The 23,605-nt window shown below is 43.3% G+C and overlaps 1 protein-coding gene across 1 annotated transcript in view; it reads right to left on the bottom strand.

Moving 5' to 3' along the window:
• Positions 1 to 23,477, bottom strand: part of SMARCA2 (SWI/SNF related, matrix associated, actin dependent regulator of chromatin, subfamily a, member 2) — a 167,259-nt gene extending 143,782 nt beyond the window's left edge. The window contains exons 1-3 of the mRNA XM_004677627.2: positions 23,358 to 23,477; positions 7,511 to 7,768; positions 4,262 to 4,391 (exon numbers count right to left, since the gene is read on the bottom strand). Of these exons, the coding sequence (XP_004677684.1) occupies positions 4,262 to 4,391; positions 7,511 to 7,735 (355 nt within the window). The 5' untranslated portion in view covers positions 7,736 to 7,768; positions 23,358 to 23,477. The remainder of the gene's footprint in view (positions 1 to 4,261; positions 4,392 to 7,510; positions 7,769 to 23,357) is intronic.
• Between the last annotated feature and the right edge of the window lie 128 nt (positions 23,478 to 23,605).

The following is a 23,605-nucleotide window of genomic DNA, read 5'->3' as shown; positions in this document are numbered from 1 at the left end:
AGAAGCAAATCCCAGGAACTTATTTCAGGAGCAGAACTGCAGAGTCTGGCCAAGGAATTCCTAGAAAAACCTATCACTGGTATTGTTGGAGGGAGAACCAAGATCAAAGAGATTGCCTACTGCAATCCAAAATTAATCATGGTTAACTATCAAGGCAAAGGTGTTTAAAGACACAATATAAAATATTCAATTAAAAGGCCCTACCTTTTAATAACTGCACATGCATCACAATTATCATAAAGGTCATCACATAGATGTTTATTTGACATCTGCCTTGTGTTTGAACTATGTCAAGTTTGAGCTGCAGCAGTTCTGTGCATCTATGTGGAGTCACAGAGAGCCAAGAAGATCTGACCAACACTGGCTGGAGACTCACCATCACCATTCACAGGACAGAGAAAATACCAGTGAAAGTGATCTTTATCTCAAATTGCCATTTGGAGAGGGAAATAAGTTCAGCCTGATCCCCTAAGACCAGAGTAAGTTTTGTTTTATCAACTGTAAGAAGGAGAATTCTGTTCAGGAAAATCCTGCCCTGAAGAGAAATAGAAGAACCTCTAACTCTCTTATCCCCCAAATCAGTACTCCATAAGGGAGCACAACAACCTTGCAGCGACTCAGGCTCTAGTTGGTTGTATAAATTAGTCAAGGGAACACCTGAAATCAGCCTGCTAGCCTAGTGGAAATGTAAATCCCATTATGTTGTCATTTATAAAAACAAATATTCAGAGCATATCAGTATGTACAGGTCCACTGAACTTCATCAGTAACACTTTCCCTTAATAAAACTTACATTTGCCCTTTAGTTGTAAGGTATCTATTCATTATGTAAGCACCTTTCTGAGTCCTGCGGTAAAAGCCTTGCTCAGGGGGGAAAACTTTTCTCAAAGCTATTGAGATTTTCAGACAGGGTCAGTGTGGTGGGTACTGTGTCTCCTGCCTTCTGGTTTCTCCCATTTCTTCAGGTTACAATTATCACTTCCTACATTAAACCATAGGCTGCCTAAAACAATGACCCAAAACATTAAACAAGGCAGTCTAAATTGTACTGCTACAACAGCAGTTTATCACATTGCTCTTTTAAACTAAGAGCGAAGGACAGTCTGGCAAAGTTAGGAATGTGAGACACAGGAAGAACAATAATTCACATCGTGAAAAGAGTAACTCAGTCACTTGAAAAATCAATACAAAATAATTTTACCTCAAATATGATAAGAAAGAAACTAAGAGGAAAATTAAAAAGAAATTCCAGAATTAACTGATACAACAAAATGTTACCACACATGTGATCAGAAGAATCTGGGAAGAAAAAATGTTATCTTGAGGAGATGTTAGCAGGAATCATTCCATCACAGTATGACATTAAAAATGTGACCGTGCTTCACCTAAAGACAGACTCCCCCCTCACCCCCCAGAATGTTTTACTAAGATTCTGTAAAACTTCAGGAGAAACAGAATCTAAATGATGAAACAATGTAACATATTTTGGTAATCATCTTGAGTGCCTGACAGAGACTACCCTTTTGAGGAAAGGATGACAGGGTTAATGCAGAATCTGCTCTTTGTGAAATTTGGTTCCATTGGCTTATTCAAAAGTAGTCAAAAAGTGGTAGTTCTCCTTCACTAGCCCTCATGGGCCATTATCTCCCTGTTTCACCTTGCCTCGGAGAGAAGCAATCACCTCTCTCCTTTCAAAAATCTTGAAATTATAAGTTGCCAATTTTATATAAATTTTCTCTTTAAATTCCCTCTCTTCTTTAAATATTATGCACCTGCCTTTGAAGACTTACTATTCAATGGACTCAAAATAAACAATGTTATCATTAGGGCCATAAGGTACACCATTCAGTATTTAATGAAGGAAATGGTTTTGCTTCTCAACCAGTATCTCAAAATAACCTAATAGGTTGCTAGGTAGTTAAAGCTGGCTGTCTTCCAGTCAATACCACACCTCTCTGTGTCTGTGTGTTTATAAATGGCTTCCTAAAATGTGGTTTTTAAAGATTCATGCTATTTCAGAGTCCAAATTCTTTTTGGATCATTATATTGAGTAAGACTGCATTATACCAATCCTACTTTATTCGAAAATATCTTTTAAATAACTCACTCTCCAGTCTACAATGCACATTACTATTTTAGAGAAAAAATATTATATGCTCATTCTGATTTCATTTACTGCAGACCTCTGCATTTCAAGGTAATCATAATGTACTGAAATTATATAAATTAAGATCTATTTAGAATTGACTTTTGAATGCATGAGTCCATCTCTACATTAGATGAACAAAATTTACCAAGTATCCAGTCACATGCTAAATACCATGCCTGCTAGAGATTCCAAGAAGTTGTCACTTTTAAGCTGAAGAAGGGAATCAAGCAATGATGAAAACTTAAAGAGTTAATGAAAGTATAATTGCTCCCAATTATAATTTGTACATGTGAAGTGTTGTGTTTTGGCATTTTCCTAGAGACCCACGAGGAGAGCTGCCACGAACATGAAGCTAAGGGCAGACAGAGTAAGCACCTGGCTTGGAGAATCACTGACTTTGTCACTGACACTTAGCGGGTATTAAAAATGAGATCCACATTAGATCTGTGAATGCACCTGGCACCTTAGAATTTAAAGGATAATACTGGAAGTGTTGTTTTCATGCATTCTGAACACCGAATGGGTCAGATTTGTTCTTCCTGTATAGAAAAGTCCCACAATTCCTACAGAATCCTGGTGGTGACTTTAGAGGCTGCTTTCCTGCCGGGGTCAGTGTTGCATGAGTCATCTGAAACACTTACCTCCCTGCCATCAAAATTCAGAGCAGAGTTTGAGATGTTCCAAAACTCTTCAAATATTAGCAGTCACGCTGGCATGATTTATTTACATTAAAACTTAACTCTTGATTATTGATCTTAAAAAGTTAACAATAATATGTTAGCTTATTGAATTTCTATTAAAAAAAAACAATGAAACTGAATACATTGCTCTACATCCTCACTGTCAAAAATCTTCCGGCAGGTGGATGAATATCCAGTCGTGAGTGTAGAAAAAAACTCACACACATTAAATTACAAAGGAGTGTAAGAAGCAAAACAGAAACTATAAGGCTTGAGTAAGAATATCTACTCTCAATACTGTTAAATTCTGTAGGTAACTCTGGTCCCTTGCATCTTGAAATAGCCAAAGAATCTGAAATAGGTTACATTGTTTTCAAAGGACTTCGAGGTATCTTTCCTATACTTTGGACAGTAAGTAACATCATCACTTATTGCTTTGGCCACTACTGTGGGTCAAACTGTGTCCTTGACATAGACATGTCAAGGCCCTCACTCTTGGTTCTTGTGAATGTTCCTTATGTAGAAGCAGGTTCTTCTTCTTCTTCTTCTTTTTTTTAACTTCAGAATAAATTAAATTAAGATGAGGTCATACTAGATTAGTGCAGGCCCTAATCCAATGACAGTGTCCTTTTAAGCACTGGGAAATCTGGACACAGAGACAGACGCACGGGGTAAATGCCATAGGGAGCCAAGACAGAGATACAGCTGCAAGGATGGCTGGTAATCACCAGGTGCTGGGAAGAGGCTAGGAAAGGTTCTCGCTAAAGACTCTGAAGGAGCATGGCACTGTCAACTCTTTGACTTCAAACTTTTAGCCTCCAGAACTGTGAAAGAATAATTATCTTATGTTAAGTCGCTCAGTTTTTGTGATATGTCATAGCAGCCCTAGGACACAAATGCAGCCACCACCAGCAATGACGGGATTCCAGTGCCAGAAAGAAGCCTCCTTACAGGTACTGCATGGGCTTGCAATTCAGGGATGTAGAGGCTCATCTTATTTTCATCTGTTCTGTCTTTGGGAGGACAACCTGGAGTCTCCGACTGGTCTTCCCACTTAGTGGATGTGTAAACTTAGGAAAACAAAGTAAGTTCTTGGAACTTTAACTTCCCCACCTATAAAGCTGGGGGTGATGTAATTTACCTATCAGAGCACGATAGAGATTCCCCCTAAAGTACATAAAGCACTTCGCAGGATTCTTGGGTACATGCTGGCTAGTAAAATTACTAGGAATCTGGTAATAAAGTCACCCATATAAATCACAAAGTTGTACTGATCCATCAGTGGGGAGAAATTTCTCCAGGAAAAAGAAACCTGTTGGATTCAATCTCCCTCAGGTTGTGTCCTTTGGAATGCATAGCTACCTTAATCCACAGAAGAGAAGAAAGACTACATATGATTGTAGCCAAAATGAGATATGCAGCAGACACAAACCTTGGCTGTGTTGATCCATGGGACTCTGAGGGGGGCCCATGCCTGGGTGAGGGGGTCGCATACCGGTGCCCTTCATGGACCCACAGTGGATGTCTTCTACAATCCCCTTGTCATGCATCCCATCGATGGGCTGAAACATTTAAAGGACATCAGTCAGACATCTCTTTAAAGTCCATTATGTTTATCTTGGAGTTTTAAAAGCCATCTTTAAAGTCTTCAAAAGTGTGGAAATGAATAATCATCTATTACCCATGCCACTTAATAGGTGTTATACCTATATTAAATATACTATTGTAGGATACACAGATTTATAGGTAAGGAAAAGAAAAAAAGACTACCCGAATTGGATTAACAAAACTCTGTAAGTCAAAAGTTACAGCTTCAAACAGTTGAGACTTTTTGTTTGTAAAGCCAAAACCTGCAAAGAAAAATGATGTCTTGCTCACAGGTGGAGAAATATAAGCTATTTTTCCATACTCTGTGAAGTCAATCTTAAAGCCTATTGTGTGCTGAAGTCTAGCCAAAGTCTGATGGAAGACTGTATGAAATATCTCTGATGACCTATTCTTTGGGAATATTTTTTCTACATCAAATGGGAAGGAATTAAGGAAAGTTTAAAAACTTGACATCAGAAAGTTCCATGACAGTTGGGAAAAGAAGAACAGACAGGGTACAGCAGTGACTGGGGGAGAATACTGAAAGGGAGGAGGATGAAATAGATGATGTTGTACCACAGAGGGATGACAACTGAAAAAGGTTAAATTCATAGTTCAGAAAAAAAAAATAATAAGGAACACAGGATTGAAACCCAACTCAAGGCCTAGAACACAACAGAAACACAATAAATAGCTATTGAATTGACATTAATCCAATCCAGGATCGGGCAACGGAGCATGTGTTTGACAAAGAAAAAGTCTATTCCTCTCCAAAATGGAATAGCAATTTTCACAACAGCCTGAAAGGAATATTTCCAGGAGTTTATAAAAACCAAATGACTTCAAGCACGAAAGTATGAGTGTTTGCAGTTTTGGAGAAAGGAAAGTTAATTTCTGCAGAGTCAAAAGCATGCACTTGAAAAGAGGCAAAATTTACCATAAAGAGGATGTTCAGAAGAAAAATGGGAAGAATTTGGTATAAAGAGTGTCTCCGAGTCTGTTAAATAGTAATAATAGAGAGGAAATCAAAGCAACACAGCAGATGTATTTAGGCCACTTGTTTGCTTATTTCTAGTAATGTTGAAAAGCAAAAAGCTGAAGCTCAGAGGGAGAAGAATGAGACAGACAAGGAATAAAGCTGCCTATAAAAAGAATCTCAGGAAGTGAAGGCATCTGGCCAGCAGGTGTGAACTCCAGGCACTTCCCATGTCCTCACGCAGGGATGGGCAGGAGGGGCTGGGCTTCAGGAAAAGCAGGATGGCAAGGAAGATACAAGGCTCGCAGGAGAAGGACAACAGAAAACAAAGAAGAACATGGATGGGGATAGGGAATGTGAGAAAACGTGACACTGACGCTAGTAACAAAACAAACGGGATAATTATCACTGAGGAGAAACCAGATCAAGAACATACCACTGACCCACACTCACTGCCAGATTGAACTTGTAAATACCTAAATAAAAAAAGGTTAGCTAAATATTTCTTCCCGTTTTCATCGTTCATTGTGAAGGTGAGATATTCTCAGACCATTTGGAAATTATTTCACCCACTTGGCCTAAGTTTGACAAGTGACGGATCAGATCTATAACATAGTTCCCCTATTAACTTAATATAAACACAAGACAATTTAATCACTTCAATATGGCAGTAGAGTGAGTATCTCTTCTTAGAAGTGTAAGGAAAACAAGCAACTTTATTTCTTTCGCTACCTGACAAGTTTAATACTGGGTTCAAAAACACAAAAAAGGGGGAAGAAAGTTGAGGCATATGATAGCAGTATCTACAGCATATTGTTAAGCGAGCAGAGGACGATATGGAGTAATTAATAGTGACAATATGATGCTATTATGATAAAAGAAAAAAACTGTCCACATGACACGTGTACATGCTGCCAGTGCTCACGTGTATTTTCACTGAGTGTGGGGAAAAGCAAGGTGTGAAAAGCACATATCATAAGCTGTTCCTGAGGTGAATCAGGATTAACCATTTAATTTAATTAACTCAATGTGGCTGTGCTTTATAAAATAAACACCTATTGCTTTCCTGATTTGAAACGCATCAAATACCCTTTGTAAAAACAGAATCTTCCCTTCTAGGCTTTCAGGTCTTATTCTAAAAGTGGCCTAAAGCCCTACACAATGAGAAGAAAGATTTGTTTTTTTCTGTTAGGTTTATATTTGTTTTAAACCAAATGTGACTGTGCCGACTCTGTTCCAAAAGGCATCCCTACCACACACCCTTATCTAGCTGTGATGATGTCCGCAAAGGATGTCAAATCCCTACTAGTCCCATCAGACAGAACCTTCAGGTAATGGGCAATGGCCTCATGCATTTTCTGCACTTATCAGCTTTAAGCAGTGAGCAAAAGTGCATAGTACTCACATGCTCTTCTTTATTTTCTCACAAGACTATTCTCCCTTTCTTGCACCTCCCAGAAGTCTTAATGCACACATCACATGAATATGATCGTCCTGATGACAATCCAATTCTCCTACATCAACGGCTATTAACACTTTAGTTTGAAAACAAACAACTAGACTTGAGCTCTGCAAAATCAGAGCCCTCTTCCAAAAGCAGAATAAAGCCAATTCATGGAGAGGCAGGAAAGTACATTTCAGGACTTCCCTAGAAAGTATCTTATTTCAATAAAGCCTTCTAAAAAAAAAAAAAGGGACTGATTTTCCTTTTGCTCTTTAGGATCTTTAATAAGTAACATTTTTAAGAGAGGTAAGTTTTAATATGTTCATTTGTGTATGATTTAAGTATCTTACCACTTATAGCCAGGAAGAAAAAAAAATCAACTTATTTACCATATATTTATTCACCAAGCCAATATACCTAGAACCCACAACTCACAGACTCTAATTCAGAAATGCCTACTCTAGGTAGCATTTTTTTTTTTTTAACCAAGTTTCTGACCTTCCTGACTGGGACAATATCTGTAACATAAGAGAGCCTGAGGATGTGTCTTTTCAATAACATACAAGGTAAGACAAAGTCCTAGCTTGATTCCCTTGTTAACAATGTACAAAATAGATAGGGGTTATCAGGAACAGGAGTCTTCCACCCCTCAGGAGGGGAGAACAACACCCTACCTTATGCATCTGATGCATGCCTTCCTGTGGGAATTCAGCAGATCCCATCGTTGGCATAGGGTGTGAGACGCTTGGAGGTCCAGGACTTGGTCCCATCATGCTGTGGACAGAACCTGGGGATGGGCCTGGCCCTGGACTAGGTCCCAGAATTGGTCCAGGGGAGGGTCCCGGCCCTGGCGAAGGCCCTGGGTGGGGCATCGCACCAGGGTCTGTGGGAGTGGACATCTACTCCAATCTCTGCCAGTCAGTGTAGGGGCACTAAGATGGAAAGAAGAAAAGAGAAAGAAATGTCTTAAACATGATGCTAAGATCAGAATAAAACAGTTGTTAGTATCTGATGGTGCCATTTCTGTAATAAACATCAAACAGAACTGCCCTGTCCAGGCCAGATGTAATATATCCATCTGCCCTAGTCTTTATGAAGACCTCTTGTTTCAATGAAAAAAAAAAATCTAAATGATTCCCCACAGAAGATATAAATCATCTGAGATGCAAAAAACAAACAAACAAAAAAAAAAACAAACAAAAAATTCACTGGAGAAACTAAGTTTAGCATGTAAGCACAATTCTAAACAAGTTTGAAATTTATTACTGAAATCAACAGATGCTCTCCATTCCTTACTGGCTTGGGTACCTTATAAGTTATTAACTCCCCACCCCAAAGTCTTTAAAATATAATACCAGTTTTAAAAGTAGCCAATCAAGACCCACCAAAGCTTCACAAAAAATTCTAAGTAATAAAAGAGAGGGGAGGTCGTCCCTGGTGGTGCAACGGGTTAAAGCACAATTAAGAAGCTAAACCCATTTCCACATGAGTTCGATTCCCGCCTGGCCCAGAGGTGACCACATGGCGCAGCAGACCTCTCCTGACCCGACAGCTGCTCCCCTCAGCAGTGTACTTCGTCGATCTGCCTGTTCTGCTCCCCACTCTCTCTCTAGTGAATCCTATCACCCTCTACATCTCTGGCCTGTACCCCAGTTCTGTATGAATAAATAAATCTTTAAAAAACAAAAAAGAGAGAGGGGAAAGTACAATTTCATAAATTAAAATCAAAGAGCAGTTCCAATCATGGAAAAAGCAGAGGTTATGGGATTGAGACAGATATGGTTTTAAGTATCCATGAACTGTTTGTTATCCCTGTACTATATTAGAGTTCATGGTTTATGTTTCAGACCACAGAAATAAAATGAACATCAAAACATAGTGAACAACACAAACTTTTTGTTTTTCCAGTGCATATAAATAGTTACATTAATGCTATTTGGTGTGCGGTAGCACTATCTAATAAAACAATGTACATGCCTTAAGCAAAAAAAATTGTGACTGCTAAAAATGCTCACAATTATCTGCGGTATTGAAAAAAATGGAGCCGATAGACTTGCATGAGGAAGGTGAGGCACCAAGTTACTGGCAAAGTTAAATCGTGTTTCTTCTTCTGGGACTGACAACAGTACTTGTCAAAATCACAGCTCTGTGTACGGCACAATGGTCACTCTTACTTAGAATGATGTTTTCCTAGTACCTTCACTGTACCAGAAGTGATCTGAAGGGACAGTTTGAGCTGTGTTCCTTCTAAAAGCTGGTAATGTTCAAGCTACCTGAACAGTGTGGCCAGGGATTCTTTTTACAATTATAATTATGTACATCTTTTACATCATTTTCCATTTTTGTACAATGTGTGCTTTGTCATCTCGGTTACAGTCTCCACGGAATTCCCACCACCAGTCCACCCGCGCACCATCACCACCAGCTTTGTGCTCTAACCACCCCTGTTTTGATCCTACTCCCTTCTTCCTCACTGCACACTATCTCTCCTTTCTGGTTGCCTGTTGATTTTGATATTTAATTTCTTTTTCTTCTCCTGATCCCCTATTTGGATCCTCTCTTAAGAGTGAAACTATCCAGTATTTTTCTTTTTCTTCCTGGCTTATTTCACTAAGCATGATCCCATCCAGTTCCATTCATGTTGCTGTGAATAGCATGAGTTTAAATTTTTTGACTGCTGAGTAATATTCCATTGTGCATATGTACCACATCTTCTTGCCCCCATCATCTATTTTTGGTATCTGGGTTGTTTCTGTAGGTCACCTATTGTAAATAATGCTGCAATAAACTTTGGGGTGCAGGTGTCCTTTTGGTAAATACCAAAGAGTGGAAATGCTGGGTCATATGGAAGCTCCATTTATAGCGTTTTGAGGAACCTCCAAACAGCTTTCCATAGTATTTGGGTCATTTTGCAATCCCACCAGCAGTGAAGGAGAGTTCCTTTTCTCCAATCTCTGCCAACATTTGTTGTTGCTATTTTTTTTAAGATATATTTATTTACACTTACAGAACTGGGGTACAGGCCAAGAGGTGTGATGGGGTGAGAGGATTCACCAGAGACAGAGTGGGGAACAGAACAGTCAGATCTACTGAAATACACTTCTGAGGGGAGCAGCGGGTGGGTCAGAAGAGGTCTGCCACACCATGTGTGTCAGCTCCCTGACTGGGGATGGAACTTGTGCTGTGGTGGCTTTTGAGAGCTTCATAGTGTGGTGCTTTAACCCATTGTACCACCAGGGAGAGCCCAGTTGCTAGTTGTTTTAAAGACACATAACCCAAAGCAAAGATAGTGAAGGAAAAGGTAAACAGCTGGGACGACATCAAATTAAAGAGTTTCTGTACAGCAAAAGAGACAACAACCAAAACAAAGAGAAACCCCACTGGTGGGGAGAAAATTTTGAACACTAATGATAAGGGACTGATCACAAAGGTCCAAAAAGAGATGGCGAAACTCAACAAAAGCAAAGTAAACAACCCAATCAAAAAATGGACAGAAGAACTAAAAAGACACTTTTCCAAAGAGGAAATGCAAATGATCCATAGGCATATGAAAAAAATGTTCAACATCTCTCGTAACCAGGGAGATGCAAATCAAAAGCACAATGAGATACCATCTCACACCAGTGAGAAAGGCACATATTAAAAAAGTGGCTTCTCTTTAGTTCAAGATTATCATCTCCTCCCCTCCCCCTGTTAATCACCCATGACCATTAGATGTGGCCCATCTTAGTTAGACATAAGTGAAAATATGGTTTTCTTATTCCAACAAAGAAATATTCCATCACTCATGCTCCTCGACTTCTGGGATCCCTATTGGGGAACTGCCTCATGGGAAAGGGACAACTGTGCCTTGGATATAAGCCAAAATGAGTAAATAGGATACTTTCCAAATTCTGATGGAATTCAAAGATCCCAGAGCAAGACAGCTGAATATCCATGGTGAGAGAAACTGTTATATATCAAGTCACCTGGAGGCACACACCTGTGATACACAAGAACTTTTTTTCTGCTGCCAACCTCACAAAATACAGAATGAAATATCCTAAGTAATTTGCTTCCTTAGTGCTTAATGGCAGGGATGGAATTAAAAAAAAACTTCAGGACCAAACATCTAAAGGAGAACTCTTCCATAGCCCACCAATGAGAGGTTAAACGGAATATACAAAAGTCAAATTAGTTACCCACAGTCACTTCTTGCTGATTTTTCTAGAATAACTTCTCGCTGAATCTCTGGAATATCTTCTATCTGGATCTCTGGAAGATGAGAGCCATAGGGTAGGCTCTTCACTCCTAGAGACCACACCTCTAACCAGCATGTCTAAAGATCTCAATAAACTGTGAACAAGACTTTATGGACAACTATTCATAGAACCACTGATTCTATGAATAAAATTTCAGAATAATCAGTGTTTAGGTAGAGTTCTCAGAAAGAAACCTTAAAAAAAGTATAGCCAAGAATTTGGGCTATCCGGTCAATGGGCTAATACAAAAAGAGATGAATGGCTCCTTTGGAGTGATTATAAGCAGCAGATCTCTCAAACTGTTTTGTTGATACATGGTGGTACTGAGAGAATCCAATTCAAGCGATTTCTAAAACAACAGAGAAACTTGGTGGGTGAATTATAGCCTTGGATTCACTAGAGAGCCAAATGTTATTATTTATTCTTTGTGATTAACAAAGCAGGCGGAAGTAACTTTTTCCCTTTGTGTTCCACCCCCTCACACACACAAACACACACACACAAACACACGTTCAGTCAGCATTTTAAATTTAGGAAGCTGACGTCATTCAGGGGTACTACAAGTTATAATGTTCTTTCATGTATATCAGCAAACTAATATACCCCTTTATTTCTTAGTGAATAAAAGGAAATTGCTAACTTCCTGTTATGGTTTACCTTGAAGTTGGCTTCAGTACGCTATCACGATAATAGACAAGTCAGAACAATGAAGATACAAATACTTACTCTGGTGATCACACTTTTTATTTTTATATTTTAATATCTGTTATCCCATAATACTACTTTCTCCTACGTGACCCGAGGACTCCTCGCATGTCATCATTACTTAAAACCAGTTCCATAAAAATGCTCCTCATTTTTCATTCAAGGAAACTACTGAAAATGTCTTCAAGGGAAAAACACAAGAAGGGAAATTGAAACTACAGGAACGTGAAGGAAACTTTTTAATAAGAGAACTTTCAGGTGCATGAACTCGGTGAATGTGTGATGATAGACAGCATAGATTAACAAATGAGAATCCAGCTCCAAGAAATAGCAGAGCCTAACAACTGGGAAACCTGCCTCATGCTCCACAGCCAATGAATGGCAGGAATGGGAGCTATCATATGACTTGAATGTGATACTCGCTGGCTTCTGAGTGGGAGTCTAGAGATCTGGGTTCGTCTGAGGGGCACCACTCAACTGTGGGGTTCTGGACAAAGGGCTTTTCCTCCAGGATCTCTCAGCTTCCTCCGGGCTTGCAGTAGGTGTATCTGGAGGCCCCTCCCTCTCTCTACCTACGACTAGGAAGAGCTCATAGATAGATTCCCTCCGATCCCACGTGTGGTGCTGTGAACCTCCACAGCAGAAACTGGGCCATGCCAAGGTACACGTCTTGCTTCCACCACCCTCGCAGGTGGAAGAGGAAGACCTGTCAAAGATGGGCCACAGTCCTGGTCTTCTATTCTTGCCTCACTTCTCCTGGCAACCTTATCATATAGCTCGTGTCTAGCACTACACTTTCCCACAGTGTAAAACAACTTGGGGGTGTAAATTACAAACAAGCTCAAGTTGCCAGGACTGGTTCCCATTATTACTGTGTTATCAGGGGTAAGGTTTAAAGTGGACTGACAACCAATTCAGCTTCTCCTTGAAGCAGTCCTGCTGAACCCTAGGAATCCTTTCTTCTTCCTCAAAGCAGTAATGAAATGATGGGGCTGGTGTGGTGGTGGGAGGCATGGTAGGGATGAGGGGGATGAGAGGGGGTCAGAACACCAGATCAAGTACTATTAGGTCTGTCTACAAGATAACATTCAAAATCTACTTTTATTTCGTCTTGGGGGAAGGGAGGGGAAAGGAAGGGGAGTTTTATATTGTTAAAGAAAGAATGGTCTGTTCCACAGTTATGTGGCTGGTATAATGAAGAAAATGTGTCGTATGTGGTGGGGGTTGGGGATGGCAGGGAGGGTGTAACAGGCTCTGCAGAGTCCCCAGAATTTGTATTGCTACTCTCCTCTCCTCCCCCATAAAGCTTCCCCATACCTCAGACCAGCACTCCCTGAGGGCCAGGCCACTGTGTTCTTGGCCAAGAATTTTCCAGCAGTACACCCTGTCTTCAACTTTTTTTTTTCTTTCATATTGATGTTCCTGCCATTAACTGGAAAGTATCTTTTTAAAAATAAAAGTCTCTAGAGCTTCCCATAATACCAGCTCCCATAGACATCTTCTCTCCACCCTCAGGAAGACATCTCCTATCTCCTGAGCTGAAACTCAGCAGGCCCATCTGCCCATCAACTTCTTGGTGCCATGAGTCACTGGCCCAACCATGACAACTACGACAAAATGGATACTTTCTTGTCTTACTACTATCTACATAAATACCAAAGACCCACCCCACGCCCCACTGCAGTGGTACATAAAACACAACCACATGCACTTCATAACCTCAGTGACTTGCATGGAGAGGTCCTTCTGTCACATCTGCATTTGAAAGAAGGGGGCAAGAGGGACCCCATAGCTTGCCCCAAATCACAGCTTAAAAAACAAAACAAAACAAAACAAAACAAAAACAAAAAACTACTCCCTGCACAATATGGAGCCGAGGGAAGGCAACCTATGGTCGGATGGGAAACAGCTCACCAATAGGAACAACAATGCACAGGAGTGGAAAGAGGAGGACACAGAGATGAAGTTGAGACAATGGAGAGAAATGACAATGGGAGATATTCTGCGAAGATCAAGATTCAGCTGTGACTGTATATGAATTACTGAAGGCACAGAGACATAAAGAGGCGGCCCTAGGAGACATGGCTATCAAAGGAATCCAACAGTGCTGTGTATGCATCACCTCCCACTGCGCCAACAATCCTCCATGACCACTAATGACCAGAAGCTCTGCAAGTCTGACAGGGACGTGGGACTTCCCCTACCTGCGATCCCCTACCTGCGATCCCCTACCTGCGAAGTGAGAAGCCCTTTTAGCAGCCAAAGCAAAAAATTGGAAGCTCCTGTAACACAGGAGGGGGAAATTACTGTGTCCAGGGGAGAGCAGGGAATTAAGGGGGCGCTTGATGAAGAAGGTGGCCTGTCACCTCCGCTGAAGTGTAATAAAGAAAGACATGCTCCCTAGAAAGTTTTGTTTTCTAGTCATGGGCAGAGTGTGGGGACGTTCAGCCACTTTGACTGGACACCTCTTAAATAACTCTTCACCAAACATAGTAAGGAAGCAGTGGGGAAATCCTGGATCTCCAGCAGATTTTTATCATTGCAGCATTCACAGAAAGACTTTGGGGTGCAGGTCAAAGGCAGAGTGCTAGAAATAAAAACTGGGCTCAGTCCACATCTCTAAGAACAACACAGCCTTTTAAAAGTTTTCAGCTGTTACCAGAGAACTGTAAGACTTAAAGAGATAGCTCAGATAAGGGTGCTTTTTATGTCTGTTTGCTGGTTCAGCAAGTCCCACTTGACCTGAAGGACTTCTTGTTTTCCATGTAGCTTTTTCTACAAATGAACTGATAATTTTCCCACCAGAAGTAACATCTCCAGAACTGGAACAAACACAGGCACTGCTATGCTTCCTGGGGGAGTGCAGAAAGAGCAAGAACAGCAGCGAAGATAAAGGAAATAAATTGCCCACTGTTCCTTGTTTTTCCTTTGGAAGTCAAAGTTGCCCCCATAGGTGGCAAGACACAACCACAGTCCTTCCTCTTGGTCGGAGACATGCAAATTTAAAACAGTGCACACTATGATTGGTGCCACAGATTTAAAAATCAAAACCAAGCCAACAAAAAACTTCACTGGGCTAAAGTTCACATTATATAGTGCAGAACAACAACAACATTTTAAAAGACCATGAAAAATTATGCTTCTTGAGTTTACCATTCAAAGTCAAAAATCTGTTTTAAAGAGTAGTGGGGTTAACTTTTTCTGTGTGTGTGTGTGTGTGTGTGTGTGTGTGTGTGTGTGTTGGGCTTCTGCAAATCTTCTTCATTTAGTTAAGGAAATAAATTAGGATGGAAGCAGCTGCCCTCACTTTAAATAAACTGCAGTGGGACTGTCCTCCCTGGAGAGGGCCCGGAGAAGGCTCTGAGGCAGCCCCAAGCATGACAGAAGACAGCAATACTCAGGGTGGCTAATTAGTGCCCTGTGAGCCCAGGCTCTGCCTCAACAGGAACCAGCCCTGCACCCTATCACCCTGTGGGCACCACTAGCGGCCTTCTTTAAACAGTCCACCTGTGATGCAATTCGATGGCCTCCTTCATGAGGACAATGTTCCCCACTAAGAGAAGGTTTTTTTTTCTTTTTAAAGGAGTGTTTATGAGAAAACCTAGAAGACTAGAAAACCCTCTTCAAAGTAGTAAAGGAGCTGATCAGCTCACTCTCTCAGGCCTCCCACCCAGTAGTTGTAAAGGTAATCATGGCTATTATTTCTAAGATTCTGCTGGATCCAAACCAGTCTTAGGCAGTGAGTCAAAGCCAAACCAAACCAGCAAAAGTTATTTTCAAAGTCTGGCACTCTGAAAAGCTGTATCTCCTCTGGATTCCCACATCTGCCCAGACTGCCCAGATGCTGGTAGGCCCTTTTGCAAGGCAAGCTCACTCAGGGTGCTGATCAGAATCAATGATAGTCGCTTTCTTCTCTGGCCTGTTAAGACCATCTCATTCCTATGCTGAACATCAGGAGAGTTTGACAAAGACACTTACATACCTTTCTCCCCTGGTGACACGCCACGCCACGGCTCAGCAGCACCACCTGCCCAGTTTGCGCTGACTGAAGCTAGAACGGAGGGGGGAGGGGCTTTGCCCCACCCCTGCTTTGCCCCTCTAGTCTTTCCTGGTAACAACAAAAATCTAAGAAGGAATCCTACCCTTTTACTGAAATACAAATGGATAAAAGCCATTTGTGACATTAATATGACTTCTTTTTAGTAAGATCATCATAGTTATTTTGACTTCTTTGAGTTTCAGGTTCATATTGGCCAGCTACCACCTCAATTTTGACATAAATCAAATCAAATATTAGGTGTGAAAACACCTTATGAGCTATCATAAAGAGCCTTCTAACAGCTTTGATTCCCACTATGAACTTGAATTCTGATAAATTTAAAGTATTGCTTTGGTAGTGCATTTCCCTGCTCAAGTTTCAGGAAGAGGAGCCTCCACAATGTATTACATATGCAAGTTAGTGACCCATAGTAGAGCTTTAGCCTAGATAACATGTTTTTCTATCCATCCTTATCTTTATCTTCCAAAAATTCTTCCCCACTAGAACCCCGTGCTTCAGGGCAAACAAGTCAAAACTAATACAATGGCCTCCTCACAGATAGCTCAGGCTAGCTCCCCCATCTGATCCAGGGTAGTCAGCCAGCCAGTCACCCACACCTACCATTGCCTCTCCTGCTGCAAACCTAACCTCTGGCAGAGCTTCCCTGTGTCGTTCCAGTAGCTGACTATTTACCATTCATATATTTTAATGTTCATGTGCATTTCTCAAAAACACTTAAGTTCACGATTGTAAATAATTTTTAGGGAATCTGGGGCAATCTTTTTTTTTAAAGATTTCTATATTTATGCATACAGAACTGGGGTACAGGCCAGAGGTGCAGGGACAGTGAGAGGATTCACCAGAGAGTGGGAAGAAGCAGAACAGACTGACGGACAAAGAACACTACTGAGGGGAGCAGCGGGCGAGCCAAGAGAGGTCTGCTGTGCCATGTGGTCACCTCTGGGGCAGGCGGGGTTTGAACTCATGCTGAAGTGGCTTTAGCTTCTTAGTGTAGTGCTTTAACTTGCTGTGCCACCAGGGAGGACCGGGGCAATCCTATTTTTTTTTTTTAAAGATTTATTTATCTGTGCATACAGAACTGGGGTACAGGCCAGAGGCTCAGGGGCGGCGAGAGGATTCACCAGAGACAGAGTGGGGAGCAGAACAGGCAGATCTATGAAGTACACTGCCTAGGGGAGCAGCGGGCGGGTCAGGAGAGGTCTGCCGCGCCATGTGGTCACCTCCGGGGCAGGCGGGAATCGAACTCATGAGGAGGCGGCTTTAGATTCTCAGTGCTGTGCTTTAATCCGCTACGCCACCAGGGAGGGCCCGGCAATCCTATTTTTAATAGGCTTTTAATACATGTAGGAATACTGCACTACTGCAAAGCAGTACAAAGAAGCTGTAAATACTTGCAAAACTAGCACCTGCCCAGTTGAACAAAGCACAAGGGGGAGATGAAGAAGGTTTTCTTTATGGACATTCAATTTGCAAGGTCAATGACTTACCTCCCAGTGGGAAGGTAAACACTGGCATATACAACATCAAATAGATCAAAGAAATATTATACAGTCATCCTAATCAACAAAAACACCCTAAATACAGACTGATAAAGAACTCCCTTTGGACCACTACTGAGCTCTAAAAAAAGCATTCTGATAACTTTTTGGTTAGAGATTTTTTTTATTATTCTATTTTTAAGTAGTTTTTACTCCCAAACGCTAAGTTCAGTTCAAAGAAAAGGAAGGGGAGTTAAAAAATTTTTATTTAATTTTTAAAAAAGTTTAATGTTATTTCAACTTCTATGTATTCCTTTAATCAGTTTACCCCATATTTAAATCATATACATCTCTAAACTTTCTAAAGCATGAGAGCTTGCATAAAAGCAAATGATACAATGGAATAAGAATGATGATGTTAATGTACCTAAAACCACAATAGAATATTGATAGTTTATCTCTCATAGGCATATAGTCTAATTATGACTGTCTGTATGTTCTGAAAGTCTCATGTATCCGACATAACACCACAATTTACAGTAGGCTTCATCATAGCGTTATTATACATCCTCAAGTACAGAAAGGTACCACATAATTAAAGTTTCCAGCCAAACCCCCTGTATTCCTTAACAAAAAGTATTCTTCTAGTCACATTCATAATTAAAATTAAATGTTGCTAATCAGACTTTCAAAAGGCCCAGCTATTAGTTCCTGAATAGCTCTTTTTGCATTTATTGTATGTTTTCTCTAAAAAATAAATCACAAGTTTTCTATAATATATCCTCGCTGTTTTCAAGGAAAAATGCTATATTAATATGGGGGGGAGGGATAAAGCTGTGATAAACTGCAGCAAAGTTGTAAATTTTTCTAAACCCAGATCACAGGATCTCATTTAATTTGATGATAAATATCTTAGGCAAATAAATATGCTATCTTTCATGACTCTGGAAGAACTAAGTTTTAGAGTTCTATATCCCCTGGTAAATATAAAGTCACAAGTTTCTATGCAGAAAAAATAAACACCCCAGGTCTTCCTGAATACTCTACCAAATGACTTACCACCATCTGTATTTTCTATTTCCAACTACTTAGGGAATGATCCATGACTCTATTAACTGGCTAGAGAATAAAGTTCCATAACATGAACTGTTGCAAAGATGACAGAAAATTCAGCATCCCCTATTGGTCAAAAGCAACCTACAGAAAACATTTTAAGGAAAAGGACCAATTTAGAAGATAATTCTTTTTATATAAAAGTAGTAAAACAAAGTAAATCAGAAGTAGCCCCTACATGTAGTATTTTTTTCCCAAAAAGTAAGGGAGAATTTCTCCTCTGTTCACCAGAACTACTGCAGGAGAGAAATGTGACTCATTTATAATTTTCTAAGGCCACTGCTGTTAAGCAACACATTGTCCAAGAACTCTTAAAAGCATCTTGACTGGAAAGAATAAGCATCAAAACTTTTGGTGGTTAAATTGGGTCCTACCAACAACACTCCCTCAGAGGCTTGTTGCACTGGGAATGGCCTTAGAATTTTATTTGTGATAATTCAGTTGTTCTCATGGCAGCATGTCAAGATGTCATAAGTAGTGATTTACCATTTCTCTGGAGTATCAAAAAGCTGCTGACCTAGGAGAGTTTCACAAAGGCCTTGTTTACAAGGGAGGATTTCTGCAGGGGGAGGGGCACCGCCAAAACCCTGAAAGATAGCACCACTGTTAGAATGTATGAAAATCTCCTCTTGTATGCTCTTGCTGCCTTTCACTGAAATGCCAAAATATTCAGTAAACAAGGCGCATCACAATTACCTCCCAAATAAAAATGGCATGTACTTTCTCACACTGGCCTATAGCATGATTTATCTTAAACTTAAAGGAATAAAGTTTAAAATAACTATCTGTCCAACTGTTACTTTCTAGTTACACTATTTTAAACAGAACTCAAGCACTAACAATGCCATGCAAGCAGTCACTTCTTTTTGGTCAATTCCAAGCCTCAGGTGTTGGTCAAAGCACTTTTCAAGAAACTTGACAAGAAATGCTCAAAAACCACTTTAAAAAGGAACAAAAGAAAAGATCTAAGACTGCTTTGAACACACTCTTGTGGTGAATATTTTCTGAGAAGCACCACAGTGCAGCTCTGCTGAAGCTGGGAGGGAACTGATGTCACTCCCAGAGAATGGCTGCACTGAAGGCAAGGCATCCCTTCCCCTCTGCCCCTTTTTCAAGGATTCTGATACCCCAAATCCTCATTCATAAAAAAAAAAAAATCTTTAGCAAAGATTTTTTAGGCCTCCAACCCAGTAGATGGACCTAAGGCCTCCAACCCAGTAGATGGACCTACAAGTTTACTTTCTTTGTTTGGTTTACTTTAATCAATATCTTTGGAACCTGACAGATATCTCCAAATCTCCTTTTTCCAGTAGCAAACATTTGACTACTCAGCTAGCTTAAAAAAAAAAAAAAAAAAAAAAAAACCTCCCTGGGAATAAAAGGGCAATTAGATTCCTAAAAGAGAAAGTGTGCCATTTGCATAACAATGCACCAACTAGAATTCAAACCTGCCACACCTCTAAACACCTCACCAGGGTGCTAGAAGTAGGCTGGAAACCTACCAAGACCAGTATTAGCCTGCAGTAGTGGTCCCCTAAGTAACCGGTGGAAATGATTATCGAAAGTATTTGAATGTGCATATGTAAGTATATACACACATAAATGGGGCATGGTTTTTTGTACAGCTCTCAGTGGTTTCTGAATTTTAGTGGCTGGACAGGAATTTTCTTCTACTCAACATGCAAGCAACGATCTTTCTGTTCACAGGAGAATGGCACAACCAGGTGGAAACAAATAAGTCCTTTAAAATGGAAATTTAAAATTTAATTCTGCTGTTGGTCATAGACCAACGTTAAAAATAGCCACTCAAAGCAGTAGACAAACGTGCACCTTTACTGTCTTTCTTAGGCTCTCTAACATTCCACATACTTAGGAATAAGACCTACATAACCAGGAAACAAAGATGACAGCTTTCCAAAAAATGCTAACCCTTGTCGCTTTGCTTTTACTAAAGGACCAACCCCCATCAGGTTAGGGAGGGGGGGTGGAAAGGCGACAACCTTTCAAAACTCTCCCAAAAGTTACATAAACAAAGGAGGGGAGAAGCCCAGTGTGGGCTTCTTTGCACCCATGTGCTTCTACAATTACATAACACCCGGTGCAGGCATTAGAGGAGGAATGGATTCTGCACAACACCCCCACTCCCCTGACTCCCAAGTCTGCCCCCTCTAAAAAAAAAAAAAATCACATGCCTGGCAAGGCCAAGTGGATGACTTTGGTTATTTAATTTATTGCTGGAGTAAAAGCTGCAAGAGTTGGAGGCATGTTTAGGCCCGAAGTTTGAATGTGCAACAGCCCCAGGGCACAGCGACTCCACTCTCTGGACCTGGAGCAGAAAGAACTGACAAGCGACAGCACCAGTGAGGCCTTCTTCCCCCTCACGGTGCCTCCCGCTGGAAAGTTTTCCATGCAATCGATCGGAGGGCCAAGAGCCCGTTCCTCCCGCTAGCCCGACTTTGCAGGAAAAGCGAGCAGGGAGACCGGAGGGGGCTGGCAGGGGAAACACTGGAAAGCTCCGCACACAGCGGGTGGCGGTGGCCACACCGCTGCAGACTCCTTACCTGGGGGACTGGGAACAAAAAGAGGCACCGGGCTCACCCTGCCTGCAGTGGCGGCGCGGCAGGCACCAGGTAGGGGTTTCTCCTCGCTGGGGCTCTAGGCCCGCTCCGGCGCCCGCGGCCCGGCCCCCACCGCCGCCTCGGCCGCCGCGGCTTCCTCCCTCGCGCGCGTCATGTCACGGCGATCAAACATGTCTGTGCGCTTCGCCGCTGTGACTTCCTGATTCTCTGCCGCTCGCACGCACACTCACACTCACACTCACAGCCACACGCACACACCACCCCCACCAGCCCCCGCCACCAAACCTCGCCGGGTTACTGGTCCAGCCCGGGCTCCCGGAGAGGGCGCGGGCAGGAGCGGCTGCCAGCGCCGTGTACCGACGCACTGGCCCCGGCGCGCACAACACACTCACACTCTCGCGCAGACACACTCGCGCCGGCCCCGGGGCGCGGGGACTCGAGACGAGGGAGCCAGCTGCCCCCTCCCTCCACCACCCCCCAGCCTACTTAGCTGCCTTGCCAAACTTTTTTTTCCTGCCTGATCCACGTCCAACTTCCCTCCACCCCCCACCCGCTAGCAGTCCAGTCAGCCCAGCGCTCACCAGGATCGGCCGCAAACGGCCATCCGGATAAAAATAATAATGCAATCCAGGCGGAGAAGGTGGGGGCCAGTGCGTAGACACAGGCAGGAGGCGATTTCCCCGCGAGTACCGGAAACCGACCCGAGTGCTGGGACCAAGACGCGGGGTGTCCCCTTAGAGTCCCCACTGCTGCACCCCACCCGGGGCAATGCAGCGGGTCCAGACTGCGAGGCCTGGTACAAGGCGCCCGGGCCACTAGGCTTGGTAAGCGCCTCGCAGCCGGAGGGCGCCTAGCTTAGGGGCTGGCGCGCCGGACCGGTTATTTGGGGAAGTGCATCGCGACACCTTTGCAGATGGCATGGCCGTGTTTTGCAACGCAAAAGGGAGGAGGGAAGACAGCCGGATGGAGGGGGAGAGCAGAGGAAGGGATAAACCAGGTTGGGATGGGAATAAAGCAAACTCGAAAGCAAGAGAGAAGGAAGGGGTGCGTGTCATCGTTGGGAGGAGGCTCCCACCCAGTCTCCCCGCCTCCTGCTTTTGCCACCCGCCTTATTCCCTCCCCTCCGCAGCCCTTCCCCTTCTCCAGCGAAAGCCACCGCCGCAGCTGCCCCAGTGCGCGGGTCCTGTTAGTGACAGTCGGTCAGAGAGGATTATCCGGATCATGGCTGCCCCGGCCCGCAGCCGCTGCGGCTCTCCCTGACCCCAGCGCACCCCTAGCAACGGAACCAACGCCGAGACCCAATCCCGCGGTGCCCGCGGCTGGAGCTAGGGCAAGCCGCAAAGCAAGAGAAAACAAACCCGGAGTGGGGGAGGGCAGGGTAACTGAGCCCAGCGGGCACCTCCTCCCTTCTTCGGGGCCTCCTCTCTCCCTTCCCAATGGTGCGGCCCAAGCCGGACACACCGAACTTCAACACCTGAGCCAGAGCGGTCACCAGGTAGCAGGGACAGAAGAGTCCGCAGAGCCCCGGGCGCAGCCCCTTCGCCTAAAGGCTCAGTGTCCCCATCCCCACCGAGGGAACAGGGAACGTGCAAAGTGGAGGTAACACCTCCGTTCCGCCACGCACCGGTCCCGCGGCGGTGACGGCCGCCTTCTCAGCGCACCAGCTCGCGTTTCTGCAGCGGAGATCCGTGGGTGTCCCCGCACCCCGAGCCCTTTAAACAAATCCGGGGAAAGCTGATGGCAGCCTCGTTCGCAGGCGCCTGTCTGGCAGCCCGGGCTCCTCGCCCTCCTCTCCCGCTCTCTTCCAACTCTTCCGGGGGAGCCTGCTCGGGAAGAACTGTCGCGATTCCATCCTCCTCCCCAGTCCTCCAGCCCTCCTCTCCTCCTCTTGCACCCCGCTCCTCCTTTAAGGGGAAGGGGGGATTGCAACCTTGCCGAGTGTCTGTGTTGCAACCTTGAGTTGGCAGTGCTTCGCTGACTGCCTACCCAGGGTTAAGGCTGTGGTTTGTTGGGATTTCCCCCCTTGTCTTCTTGAAGTAGTAATTATTACTGTTATTATTAGAACAGCAAGGTTCAGTTGAAACTTTCCCGTTTCTTCCACGGCCGCCCGGAGCTGTCGTTAGAGCATTCCACCTGAGGCCCGCGGGGAGGAGGCGGGCTTTTTGTTGTGGCGGTTGGCCCGCCTGTTTGTTTTGGTCTCCGTGCATGCACAATAAATAATAATTAGGATAATAATGAATAATCCCCGGCGAAGGCGGCGCGGTGCGGGAGGGGTTGGTGCCGCGGCTACAGCGGGAGGCCGGAGGGAGGGGAAAGAGGAGAAAGGAGTTGTAAGTTATATTTACCTTGCTCGCGAGGAGTGTGCTGGCTGAATCTCTTCCCTCTGAGTCACCCAGAGTACAGAAACAGAGGGAGAGGACTAGATTATGAATATGACTTCATTGATGACAGCCATCCCCTCCTCTTCCTAAACTCCGGCTCCGCCCCGCGTCCCACCCTCGCAGCCTCCACGGGCGCCGGAAGACGCTCCGCAGTTGGCCCCTCGCGCCGCTCCTCCCTGCCCGCCCGGGCGCGGGTTGGCGGGACGCGCCTG

This window comes from Condylura cristata, unplaced genomic scaffold (genome assembly GCF_000260355.1).
Source record: "Condylura cristata isolate star-nosed mole 26May11 unplaced genomic scaffold, ConCri1.0 scaffold00006, whole genome shotgun sequence".
Lineage (NCBI taxonomy): Eukaryota > Metazoa > Chordata > Mammalia > Eulipotyphla > Talpidae > Condylura > Condylura cristata.
Note: the sequence above shows the minus strand (reverse complement) of the source record. Positions and strands in the feature narration are given on the sequence as shown.